This window comes from Leptidea sinapis, chromosome 15 (genome assembly GCF_905404315.1).
Source record: "Leptidea sinapis chromosome 15, ilLepSina1.1, whole genome shotgun sequence".
NCBI classification, from domain to species: Eukaryota; Metazoa; Arthropoda; class Insecta; order Lepidoptera; family Pieridae; genus Leptidea; species Leptidea sinapis.
In genome coordinates, this window is record NC_066279.1 from 581,718 (window position 1) to 595,900 (window position 14,183).

The 14,183-nt window shown below is 34.7% G+C and overlaps 1 protein-coding gene across 2 annotated transcripts in view; it reads right to left on the bottom strand.

Annotated features, from left to right (window-relative positions):
• The window catches only part of LOC126968414 (protein Wnt-7b-like), a 110,965-nt gene that overhangs the window by 10,982 nt on the left and 85,800 nt on the right, over positions 1-14,183 (bottom strand). The window contains exons 5-6 of one of the 2 annotated variants that reach the window (XM_050813436.1): positions 3,896-4,007; positions 701-857 (exon numbers count right to left, since the gene is read on the bottom strand). In XM_050813436.1, coding sequence (XP_050669393.1) covers positions 701-857; positions 3,896-4,007 — 269 coding nt within the window. Of the gene's footprint in view, positions 1-691; positions 858-3,895; positions 4,008-14,183 lie in introns of both variants that reach the window. The other variant, XM_050813435.1, reaches the window with a different exon arrangement.

Genomic DNA, 14,183 nt, shown 5'->3' on the forward strand with positions numbered 1-14,183 from the left:
AAAGGCTGGCCATGCTTTATGGATATATCTGATGTTGCAACAGATCATCAGATTAACCGTACACTCGCATTTCCTCTATAAAAACAGAATATGTCCAAATGTCAAACAGTCGCTACTCTCGGAGAAAAACAAATGCGTTTCTTGCTCTCTCTATCGCACCACTATCGTATTGATGTTTTTATTATGAAACGGTGACAAAATTAGTAGACGTATGTCACTAGTATTTAGGTTTTTTTTTATGAAAATACGGGACGAGACGAGCGGGACGTTCAGCTTATGTAATTGATACGCCCTGCCCATTACAATGCAGTGCCGCTCAGGATTCTTGTAAAGCCAAAAAATTCTGAGCGGCCCTACAATTGCGCATGTCACCTTGAGACAAGATGTTAAGTCTCATTTGCCCAGTAATTTCACTAGCTACGGCGCCCTTCATACTGAAACACAGTAATCCTTACACATTACTGCTTCACGGCAGAAATAGGTGCCGTCGTGGTACCCATAATCTAGTCGGCACAGGATGTGCAAAGGAGCCACCCACAAAAAGGTGAAGGTGAATTATCTGCTCAGACGGAACTGTAGCATAAAAATAACGGACCTTAATGGCACTGCGGGCAGCACTTGTTTGACAATATATTAGCTTCAGCACCAAGTGTTTCAGCAAAAGAGCGGATGCATTAAGTGATGACCTGACCTCACTGACCTTCCTTCCAACGCGGTTGTTGTGCAGATTCATCAAGCTCCTTGCATCAGCCTCTATCTCCCTGGAGTCCAGGAACCTCCTGGCAAACCTGGCACCATAAGCTGCTTCACCACAACCACCCCATTGGAACTGCTCTGATGGACTTGGTGCACGACGTCTGAAATAAGAGGTTAGGTAAATTTAGCCTAACAAACATGCCAAGACTTATGAACGGTACGCTCTCGGACGGTTTGATTAACGGTTTCGGTCTGTGCAGGTTCGAATCTCGCACCGTCCATTTGGCACAAATAAAATTTGTTTTTAGTCTTGTTATAAATTTTTCATTATTGTAGTTATGTTTCTTTTGGCGTGTTAGGGAAGCTTTATGTGTATTTATACGATGTGCGCGCACACCGTCACGCAAATTCGACACCCTTACGTAAGCTGGTGAACTAGACCATTTGTATCATCAGAGAGTGGGGATGGATACTTAGTATCATACTTCAGCTACCAAGACTCTTGCAACTTTATGTGTAATGAACCACAACCAATGGACGAGAGTTAAATAAATTCAATTTATATACAAGTTTTAAAATGAAAAAAAAAAAAACATTTTTTCTCCAATTGTATAAATATAATTAAATGATATTTAATGACAAGTTTAACTAAATTATGCGATATAATAATATTTTCATTGGTCGTATTTAGCACCTTAATTTTTACAATATTGTTTTTTCTACAAACGTAATACAGCACTAGGAATGATTTTCCAAGGATTCTGTTACGCCAAAGAATTTTCTTGCGTGCGTACATAAGAACAAACACACTGTACAGGTTACCTGATGTTAAGTGATCACCGCCACCCACATTCTCTTGTAACACCAGGAGCGTTAACGGACGTTAAGGAAATTATTAACTTTTTTTAAAGTTCCACCCTTCTAAAGGAAAAAAGAACCTGGTTTTATAGTGGTTCGTGTAGCTGGGAAAGGCTTGGAAACAGAAAAAGTTGTATTATATTTGGCGAAATTATTATTCGGTTTTTTAAAGAATAAATTTGTTTTGCGTAAAACATTCCGCCAATACCTAATGCCTAAAACAGTTTCTCTATCGACTGTACTATCAAATGAACTTTCCGTTTTTTCAAAATTAATGTCCACATCATAGTTCGGTTTGCTAATAATAGTGTTTTTTTTGTTTTCTTCTTCTTTAGACTTAAAGCAGGTTTAATATATCATATTTTGTGGGTTGATATTATGTTTTATTATCCTGGTATGAAGTTGACAAGATATTTTATAGGAAACTCTACAAAACAATTGTCCAACCCAATTTTGTGATTCTCCTAAGCGAGTCGGCTCTCAGATCAGCGCGATTTTGGCGCTCGCACAGCGTTCTTTCAATGCCTATTGTAGGGACACACGTGTGCAAATATGCTTAAGGAAGCTATTTGTTTATGTATGAGTGTCCACACTGTGTTCCCATCAATTATAATTTTATTCTAAAATGTGTTCTTTTGTCGGGGTCGCCAATGTAGAGTAGGGTCCTATTAAGCGGCGGAAGTGTTGTCTTCAATAAAAATCCAATATAGCTTCTTTAATTGTATATTACTTAATCAAATTATTTATTATAAGTGAATCGAACTACATGAGTTACAGACCGCTACTGAATATAAAATAAAATTATAATTGATGGGAACACAGTGTGGACACGCATATATAAACAAATAGCTTCCTTAAGCATATTTGCATACGTGTGTCCCTTTACGCATAGCTATAGATTGCTTATAATTAGGATGATTTGAGTAAATGTATTAGAACGTTATTGAAATAAGCTATAATACCATGCAAAGTAAACCATATCTCATACAAACTAAGGGTCAGAGCTTTGTTAGGGAGTGGGGTGCCGTACGGCACACTCGGTTTTGGTGTATCTGAAAAATCTAGTGCCCTGGGGCACTGGCGATTTGGGAAGGCTAGAGTTGTATGTGTACGATTGTGCTCCCTCGGGAACAATACAAAAATTAAGCATTAAATATATCCTATATTATTAGTAATTGGAATTTTAATAACGTGTGCGTGATATATTCAATAACAAATAAAAAATATTTTTATTAAAAGCACAAAATGTTTATGTGTTTGTTTGTGTGTATTTAAAAGTCTATACCTGTCTCGTATATGTGCCTACATATCTGCTTATTAATCACTACTTATTATAAAACAAACCACCTACTCCACCGCGTCTGTCTGTCTGTTCGCGATAAACTCAAAAACTACTGCACCTATTTTCATGCTGTTTTTACCAATGGATAGGTATGGATATATATATCGAAATGGTTTTCGAGGAAGATTTTATTATAAAATTTATTAAGTTTTTATAAACACATCTGTATACATTAACGATATTTGGAGGTCTGGGAGCTTTCAACAAATGCGCTGTCGGGCTTAAACCTTTGAGATATAATAAAATTATATATGGTGGAATTGTGTAGTATGTCATATGTCTATAGAAAAGTCCGCGATGTCTATTTCTTAAGGATAACATACTATATCCATACTTTAAATAGTTGCCAATTATAAAGCGGTAATGTAAAAGCTGTTAACACAAATACGATTTATCATTATCATTTTATTTCTACATATTATAAAATCATTCAGAAATACGTTATCACACATTTTCGATGGCTTTAGACAGTAGACTACATTATTTAAAGATATCAAAGAGAATTTAACCACTACGTTCTGCGAGTACTTACATCATTTTTTTTCTATTTTATAGTCAGAACAGCGTCCGTCGGGACAGCTAGTTAGTCATAAAGCGAATTTTGTTGTTGCTAGTTCTGGGGATCGTAGAACAGGCAAGTGGAGCATAATACGGGTTGCAGACCAAGAGCTAAGCTAAGTTAGTGTAGCTTAGCTCGCATAAGACAAGAAGTGCAGACCGCAAACTATGCGAACTAAGCTATGTGAGCTAACTAAAATATGCGAAGCTAAGTTAGTTGATATGCCGATGCGCAGCTCCACGAGCTAAGCTAAGCCCTTCCCGCTACCCCGCACACCCTTTGCACATCCTTCACCAGTGCTGTCCAGTGTTCTGGCAGTGCTTTGGCTTAGCTGTTGGTGTGCATGGACGCTATTTATTTCTAGCTTAGCGTAGCCTTAAGCTTAAAACAAGGAGTCCCAGATGCTTTCATAACTATAGTGTCAATAACATAATACATACCTGTTTGATGTGCAACCACAGGAAGGTAGGTCACCTCTCGCGCAGGCTGTACTCAACGCGTGTGTCACTCCAGCTGAGGTTATAGCATAGGTGAATGCAGCCTCCCTTGTCGCTGTAAGAAATTGTAAAATGCAAGTTATGTTGCAGTAGGACGTATATAGAATTGGTCCGGCGTGGTACTATATGTGTAAAAACACTAACAGTGGGTCAACTTCTTTACTCTACTGCTAAGTAGGTACAAAGTGCCCTGCCCACTGCCGCTTCAGTTTCGAAATCAGCTATGTCGGTGACATTGGTTCTCCTACGGATCTCCTCAATTCTGATTCGGTCTCGTAGGGAAACTCCGAGAATAGCCCTCTGCATTGCACCCTGAGTGACCACGTCTGCGTTCCGTACCTATGTCATCACTGGCAACACACATGGTGTGCTATAGAAATAAATATTTAAACAATTTCATAATTAATTATTAATATCGTTTAATTTTAAATTCATACGTAGAACTGCAACCTTATTAAAATGTTCGCATATGGCAATAGTCGTGAAGGAATCATAATTTATGACAGATTTATGGCAACACATTGTGTTAGTAAATACATTCTCGTAATCTATGGTATAAGCTCAGACAACATTGGAAGACTTAATTAGTTTAACAATTATATGGTAACATTGTGGTGAAATAAATCAATTTTGTTCACGATTACGTCGCTGGGGAATTATTTATTAGCATGTATTATATGAAACGTAAATGCAGAATTATATTTTGCTATTTTGTTGAGATGTTATAAGTAAAATATAATAGTAACACTTACGTGAAGCGTAAACTTTAAAATCCATTTTAAGAATGTTTTCTGACTAATTTACATTTATTTATTTATTTTAACTTGTGTGAGTTACGAAGTTTGAGTACTTTTGTTGAATCTTTGCATCGATCGTAGTTAAAATATTTTATAAAGTGATGGAGCTGTAAATATGATCTACCAGTGGGAGGCTCCATTGCACAGGACGCCGGCTAGATTATGGGTACCACAACGGCACCTTTTTCTGCCGTGAAGCATTAATTCAAATTTCAAATTCAATTTTTTTCAAAATAGGATTTGACATCACTTATTGAAAGTCAAACACTACCACCCATTCTAAAGAGAATGCCTCAGACCTGAGAAGAATGAGCTCAACAAACTCAGCGGGCTTTTTTTAATCAAAAAATATGTTTACAGAGTAATATTGTACAATTTAACACATTTTTAATAGCCTGAGGGCGGTCACTCTATTACTAATCTGTGGAATCATTAAGAAAGTCATTTATGTTATAGTAACCTTTACCACACAAACGTCTTTTAAAAATTCTTTTGAATATCGTAATACTTTTGTTTTGAACATTTTCTGGGATCTTATTGTAAAAGCATATACATCGCCCCACAAAAGACTTACTAACTTGACTTAGCCGAGTAGAAGGCATTATAAGCTTATGTCTGTTTATGTTTGTCCCTCGTGTTAACATTATGATTGTCACAGTTTCTATTAAATTACCTACTCAATATGCTTATGAGCATAAAGAACATTGTTAAGAATATATTGAGAAGCAACAGTCAAAATGTTTATTTCTTTGAATTTTTCTATTAATGATTCTTTAGGACCTAGGTTATAGATAGCGCGAATAGCCCTCTTCTGCAGCACAAAGATGGTATTAATATCGGCTGCACTGCCCCATAACAATATATCATAGGACATAATGCTATGAAAACAACTTAAGTATACTAGTCGTGCCGTATGTATGTCAGTTAACTGTCTAATTATTTTTTTAACCTGCAGAACGAAGCGTATTCGCCAATCCTTCAATATGCGGGCCCTATTGCAATTTGGAATCAAGAGTAATGCCAAGAAATATAGCAGATTCCACTGGTTTTACCACATAAAATATTCGCATCCACATTTTTGACATTTGGCGCGGTAAATTAAATATATTTACTTTTATGACTATTTAACAATAAGTTATTGGCGCTAAACCAGTACACGATGTCAGAAGCGAAAAGAGTATTGTTTACTTCGCCATATAAATCTTTTTACTTCGAATTTCAGCGAAATGTCATACAATACTACCTTAAGTTTTTTTTCTATAAGGTTAGGTAGACCGTTATATATATAAATCAGAAAGAGGAAGGGTCCAAGAATAGACCCTTGTGGTACCCCAATACCGAGAGGAGTCCCAGGAGATCTTCTGCCTTTCACATCGACCTCCATAATCCTACTATTTAAATATGAGATCAGAAGATCGAGCGCAGATCCTCTTATACCATAGTGACATAGCTTCCTGACCAGCGTTTGTGTGAGCATTATTGTGTTTCGGTCTGGAAAGCGTCCTAGCTTGTGAAATTACTGGGCAAATGAGTCTTAACATCTTATGTCACCAGGTGATGAACGCAATTGTAGTGCCATCCTGAACTTTTGGGTTTTTCAAAAATCCTGAGCGGAACTGCATTCTAATGGGCAGGTAGTATCAATTACCATCAGCTGAAGGTCCTGCTCATATCGTCCCTTATTTAAAAAAAAAGCTAATTCAACGATGAAAAGACTTTAGTCTTTACTCAATAAAAAGCAATAATTTCAAAATACATCAGGTACTTTAATTAAAAGTAAATATACAACAACCGCATAAGCAAACATTAAATGCCAATCAAAAAACTTGATTCACACAAACCATTTAATTAAATTAACAGATACACAAACAAAAGCTCAGCATGAATCGTTGGTCTGACAAAATGGCAGCCGGTTGAAAAGTCATTTGAACACAACTGTCAATTAACGTCCGAACCAATAAAATAAAGTAAAATACAACTCAAGAGCTACAATAAAGCTACGTGATGAATATCGTGTCGGTGAAATATAGTAGTCGCTTGCTGTAAATCTTAAATAATTTCGTAGTCCGTGAACCTTTAAATATTTTTATATACAGGTACATAGTTGGATTTTGTTTTGCTTCGACCATTTTATGTAAGTACTATTTATTGTGAAATTTTTCTTGTTTTTTCCTTAGATAATTTATACGTCTAGATAGAGCCTCTTCTATGCTAACTCTTCGCCGCTATTTTAACCGACTTCAAAAAAGGAGGAAGTTCTCAATTCGTTGGTATGTTTTTTTATGTTGGTTACCTCAGAACTTTCAACTGGGTGAACCGATTTTGTTATTTCTTTTTTTATTTGAATGCTATGTCGTGAATGCGTGTCCAGATCTGACAATGGCAACCACGAGAAAACCATACAATATGTCGCAAATTTGTTGGTCTCAGTGAGTCATACATCTTTGTGCCGTTTGGTGTCGAGATACTTGGCTCGTGGGGTCCAGAGGCGCGGAGAATGTTCAGAATACTATCTTCGCGCCTCAAAAAGGCTACTGGAAACCCAAGCGCTGGCCTCGGTCAACGAATCAGCCTAGCTATCCAACGCGCAAATGCTGCCAGTATTCTTGGTACGCTTCCACGTTATGATAGTTTTAATTTAATATAGTCATAGGTCCTATTGTAAATATAGTTATAAGATTTGTTTTGTTTGAATAAATATCCATTTTATGTATATAAATATTTATGTAGAGTATGCATTTTATTATACTAAAGAGTGTTAGTCGAACGTTAATTAATAGAAAATTAAATCCAAATTATTACATTTTATCGAATTTAAATCGATATTAAAAAAACTCTCATTTGGGCCGAGTATGCTCTGTGCTTGAAGATTCCTAAGCCGTAGTAGAAAATACCAGCTCTTAACTAAAATAGATTCTTTCAAAGTGAGTATGAGGATTAAACAACAAAAAAATTCTGTTTCTTATATTTCATCACTTCTGTCCACTTCAATTGAACTAAAGGAATACTTTCACCCGGATGTACCTACATAACCAATAATTATCTCCATCATAATGGTATCTGAACCAATTTTGTAGAAACATCTTTTTCTTTCTGCGTCTGCATTCTCGGAGGACTTATAAATATTAATATGACGAGGCAACGAACCTGTGGACATCTTGTAAGGAGCAGGTTATACTTTACGTTTATAAAAGTTCGATTCCTCCGTTTGCCTCGTCACTTATTGACCTATCATAGAGATATTTTATATCGGCAGTTATAAAGAGCCCAAATAATTAACAATATTGAGAGACCATTGCTATTAAATCTTATCTGTGAGTTGATTTTGGAACAAATTTATTTATAAATATCGCCAAATGTAGGCCACATTTGGCGATATTTATAAATAAATTTGGCATGGCCTCCACTTGGTGATACCGTATATATAGTATCTAAACGTTCTTATTGAGCGAAGCTGAGCAGAGCTCCCACCGGGTGACTGCGATTGATTTCTGGACCTATTTTAAAAAAATTTGAACTCAAAGTAAGCTTTGGAAATTTTCTAGGTTATTATCGAGACAGAGTTTTAAAATTTCGACTTGATTCAATTGATATAATAAAAAAAAATGATTACAAATGATTTACAAATTATTCTAAATTAGCTATTTATATTTATTTAAAAATTCAGCCGATTGATCAAATCACAATAAGTTTTAATTGTAACACTGCTATGTTTTGAACATTTTCGAAAATTCTTGATCTACGAGCATCAGTTTTTGTACACAGATTTAGTTTACCTCGCTCAAAAAACACCGCAGCGAAGCGGTAGGACGAGCAACTGCGGCATCCTAGTATGTATTATAATTTTTGTACAAACTTCAAAAATTACCGGCATTGGTAGCTAAATGAATATATCTATCGATATTTTTATCTAAGGTCTGATTATTATATTTTAATCTACCCTTAATCTATCGAAGAGATACAAGTTGTCCTTCGGGCTAATTCGAGAGAACTCTCGTTCTAGAGCTCGGTGAGTCAACATCTTCTGAGGATACCTCGTGTGGAGGCGAAAAACGTGTCGAAGTGGTTAAATACAGAACTTGGCGGAATTATTTAATTCCTTCTTCATTACAATTTTCTTCTTTCTACAATTGTAAAAAAGCACGAGGAATAAAAATATTAATAAGGATTCTTGTTTAATTAGGCCAAAGAAGAATAACATCTTACGTGCGTAGTATAAGTACGCACACACACTTTTTTATGATTATAAGATTTGACCTACAACGATTTAATTTAATGATAAGTCTATTCATTAAGACGCAAATACTTTTAAGCGACCATAATTTCTTTATGAGATAAAGTGACGTTGATCCTTCAAATAAAAAAAGTAAAATAGTTTTTTGTTCTAAAAGCATCAGTAATCAGTGTTGGTTTACAAATAATCGGTTACAAGATAATTTATATTAATTTCAACATGGATCGTAACCTATCAATATTGATCGACAGTTAACTAAAGATTGATTAGCTTTTTTGTGCTCATCTCGTATTAACTGGGGTTAATCTAATCATAATCAATAAATTACGTTTACTAATAGAGGCGTGTAAACAAATGCACATGCGGGTAAATTAAAAAACAAAGTTGAAGTAAGGAAGTTTGAATTCATTGTAATTATTTATATTTTGGATGTGTCATATTATTACTAGATATCGATAAAATGGCAAAAAATTATAAAAGTGTTCTTTTTTTTTACATTGCATGACATTTAAGCTTTGTAGGATAACTAATCATCATCTCTGGTTTATCCATAAAGAAAAAATTACATTTCAAAGAATTGCAGAACGCTAAACTAAAATCTGTATCATCAATTTATATTAGTTACTGTATGAAAGCATTTTGTACTGTATCTAGAGACGAAAACTTTTTATTACTAGTCCAATTGTCCAAATCACGAGATAAAAGGGTAGTCTGTTGAAGGTCTGGCGAATACGAAGGGTGACGAATGGTTTCTAATTGCAGTTCCTGTAGAGTTAAAACGGTTTCTCGTGCTGTATGAGGTCTCGTGTTATCATGGAGCAATAATGGTGAAGATCGATTCATAAGTCGGGGCTGTTTCACTGCTAGTTTTGCTATCATTGTTCAGAGTTCGGCACAGTAGACATCTGCTGTTATTGCTTGGCCAGATCGGAAAAAGCTATAGTGAACTACACCACGCTGAGATCACCAAACTGTTACCTTTTTATTGGTAAGGTTCTATGTCAATTAATTTATTTATTTATTTAAGATGTACCAACAATAACTCCACTTAACATAAACAATTGATTTGCACTTACATACTAATTCTAGGTTGGTTATTCTAATAAGGTACATTCAGCATTTTAATTCTGAAAAAAATAAGTGACTTAGTAATAAATCTTAATTCTAGAAACTATACAATATAAATAATTATAAAGTGGTAAGTGTGGAGTTACAAAAAAATAAAAGTAAGAATAATAAGTCATTAACAATCTAATACAAATTATTATCCACTGTGGTCGTTATTTTTTCTAAAACTTTATTTCTAAATGACTTAAACGTGTCGTGAAAAATGTCAACGTCATGATCGTTGATATCATTGAATGTTGTAGATATTCTATTATAAGGACCGTATTGTTTCACATTCGTTCTAGAGTAATTATTTGAAAATATTTTATTAATCGGTTGTCTTGGTAAACATCTTGGAATGGAGAAATTTAAGTTTGATATTATGTTAGGTTCTAAGGATCCGTGTATAATTTTATAAGGGCCGCAAAGGTCCAAAAACTTTCGTCTGTTGGACAGAGAAACAATCTTAAAGTGATTTAATCTGTCACAGTAACGTGATCGATTTGAGAGGCATCTTTGAATGACAAGAATTTTGTAAATGATTTTTGAATTTTTTCCATGCGTTTTATGTGGCGTTTATAGAAAGGGTTCTATATTATGCTAGTGAACTCCAAAGTACTTCGAACAAGCGTGTTAAATAGACATATCTGTCTAGTCTAGTAGTTGTGTTTCTAAATTCCTTAAAGTTGCGTTTTAGGAAACCTAACATTTTCCATGCCTTTATAATAGTATGATCATAATGATTGACAAAACTTAACTTGGAATCAAACAGTACTCCCATATCACGAACGACTGTTACTTGACTTACAATCTCCTTGTTAATTTTGTAAGAGGACTTGACTTCATGTAATTATAATAAATTCCCCGTGTGGTATAGTCCCGCATTGATAAAAATCATTAAAGAAAAAAATCGTATTCATAGTAGATGGAAAAAATATCACAACCCTAGGGACAGAGATGAGTTTTTATTTTTGAGAAATAGACATAATAAAGTTTTAAAAGAATGTTATAGAAGCTTTACTAGTAACACTGAAAAACTAATTCGGTCTTCTCCAAAACTCTTTTGGCGTAATGTGAAGTCAAAACGGGGTGGATCATCTTATCCAAACAACTTCACTCTCAACTCCGAAACATATAATGATGGTGTTAGCATATGCAATGCATTTAGTAAATTTTTTGAGAGTGCCTTCTCCAACCCTTCTGCACCTATATCTCGTACTGACCAATACAAATCTAATCTACACGTTTCTGATGAAGTTATTGCTAACGTTGATATAACGGTAGGCCACATAGCTTCAATATTAAAATCGTTAGATAAATGTAAAGGCGCTGGTTGTGATGGCATACTTCCTATATTTATTTCATCGTGTGCCGATAGTCTTGCAATACCTATCACAATTCTATTTCGCCGCTCTTTGAAAGAATGTACTTTCCCATTGATTTGGAAAAAAACGTTAATTGTACCAATTCATAAGGGAGGCCAAAAAAGAAATATTGAAAACTATCGCCCAATTTCTAAATTGAATACTTTAGCGAAGGTTTTTGTCGTTTTTACCAGCACTTATTCTACAAGAGCTAACGGCATTTCTTACGCACAACATGGTTTCTTGAAGAATCGTTCTGCAATTACTAATTTAGCTTATTTAAGTGAATTTTTATTGATGAATATGGAAATGGGTGGGCAGGTAGACGTGGTCTACACGGACTTCAAAAAAGCTTTCGATCGTGTGGACCATGACATTCTGCTCTCTAAGTTGCATTTATTAGATATACACGGTGACCTCTTAAGGTGGATAAAATCCTACCTGTCTAACCGTTGTCAAGCTGTTGTTCTGGGAGGATTTAGCTCAGACTATACATCAATTCCATCGGGAGTGCCGCAGGGCAGTTTGCTAGGGCCCCTGTTTTGGAACGCCTACATTTACGATATAGGAGAAAGCATCGTTAACTCTGATTATTTATTGTATGCTGATGACAAAAAAGTCTTCATTAAGGTGCACTCTGAGGATGATTGTGAATTATTACAACATGACCTCAATAACTTATACAGCTACTATAATAATAATAATATCACAGTCAGCCTCACAAAATGCCAGGTCATTAGTTTTTCGCGCAAACCTACACCAATAATTTTCTCTTACAGTTTTAATGGAGAGTTAATACAAAGGGTTAATGTTGTTAGAGATCTTGGTGTCTTCCTGGATTTCAAAATGAATATGTCAAATCACATAAATTGCATAATAAATCGCGCTTATCGTAATTTGGGCTTCGTAATGCGTACTTGTCATCATTTTGAAAATCCATTTTCCTTAAAAATAGTTTATTACGCATACGTTAGATCAATTTTAGAGTATGCCTCCGTGATATGGAACCCATTTTACGCCATATATATTAATAGATTGGAAGGAATTCAGAAAAAGTTTTTAACACACTTAAACTATAAATTCCGGAAATTTGCATCCAACTACAAAGACAATTGTCGCATATACAATCTGCTGACATTGCAGGAAAGGCGTACTGTCTCGGACATAATGTTCTTACATGATGTGCTGAGCGGTCGTCTCAACTGTCCCTCTCTTCTGGCAGGAATATGCCTACGCGTCGGTGCGCACCCGTGATATTTCTACTTTTCAAGTTCCTACTCGTCGTACTAATTATGGCCAGAACAGTGTTCTCACTCGTTGCACAAATGTATATAATAAATCCTTCAAAGATATAGATCCATTCTACGGTTCTAGGTTGACCTTTAAAACACCCTAAAAAGTATTGTAGAGAAATCTCATTTGTAGCAAATATCTTTATTTATTTATTAATAGATTAAACTATTAAATGTATGTATTGTACTATTAAATCTGTAAATTTGTGTATGTATCATGTTTTTCTCTTATTTATATTCATTTTTCAGACTTATACATATAATCCATTATGCAACCAACGCAGGCACTTTTTTAAATACTTTTTTTTTTAATTTCTCTGATCGTGTGTTATTCATTGTTCATTTTTTTCTTTATTATTGTAAACACTGCTGTTCCTTCCATTAGGTAAACTGTGGTAGACTATAATTGGCTATGTTTTTGTATTTAACTATAAGTGATTATTTTGTATTAACCTGCTGTCAACCCTAATAGAATAAAAATAAAATAAAGAAAGAGGAGCCATTTTTTTTTACGCTTGGAGAATTTAATGTGTCAGCACTTGTTCGCATTGATTTCCATTTTATTATTTGAACACCAATTGTAAATGGAATCAATATCGCGTTGCAAAAGGTTAACATCTCTGGCACAGCTTACTGCACCATATAATTTGACATCGTCAGCGAAAATTGAGCATTCACTATGACTTATATGGTCTGCTATATCATTTATAAAAAACAAAAAGAGGGTCGGTCCTAAGTAGGACCCTTGTGGAACGCCAGAAGCTGCAGTGAAATCATTGGACTTATAGCCACCCAGAACAACTGTTTGAGTCCTATTTTTCAAATAAAAATTGAACCAATTCAGAAGATTTCCATGAAACCCGTAATGTTATAATTTTATTAGTAGTATCTCAAGGTTCACTTTATCGAATGCACTACTAAAATCAGTGTAAATAGCGTCAATTTCATTACCATTATCTATATTATTACTTAGGTAGTTTGTAAACTGAAGTTGGTTTGATGTAGTTGAGCGATGTTTTAAGAAACCATGTTAATTGTCTGTTATTATATTACTTAAGTAGGGAGTTATGCTGATAAAATTAGTCGCTCAAAAATTTGGAAAATGTGTTTAATATTGAAACTGGGCGATAGTTATTGATGTTATCTCTATGAAAATTTATTGAATAAGGCGTTACTTTGCGGAAATCCATAATTATACAAATTATTTAAGTTTTCTTTAGTGTTAATTCCGCCAATATTTTTCTTTAAAACAATTCGACACGTGTTTCGCCTCTACACGAGGCATCCTCAGGACGTGTTGTCTCGCCAAAATCTGGCCAGTCAGTCTCGTGCCAGAATTAACACTAAAGAAAACTTAAATAATTTGTATAGTTATCTCTATGGTTTTTTTTATATATAGGAACTATATTTGCTATCTTCCACAAGTCAGGAAAAATT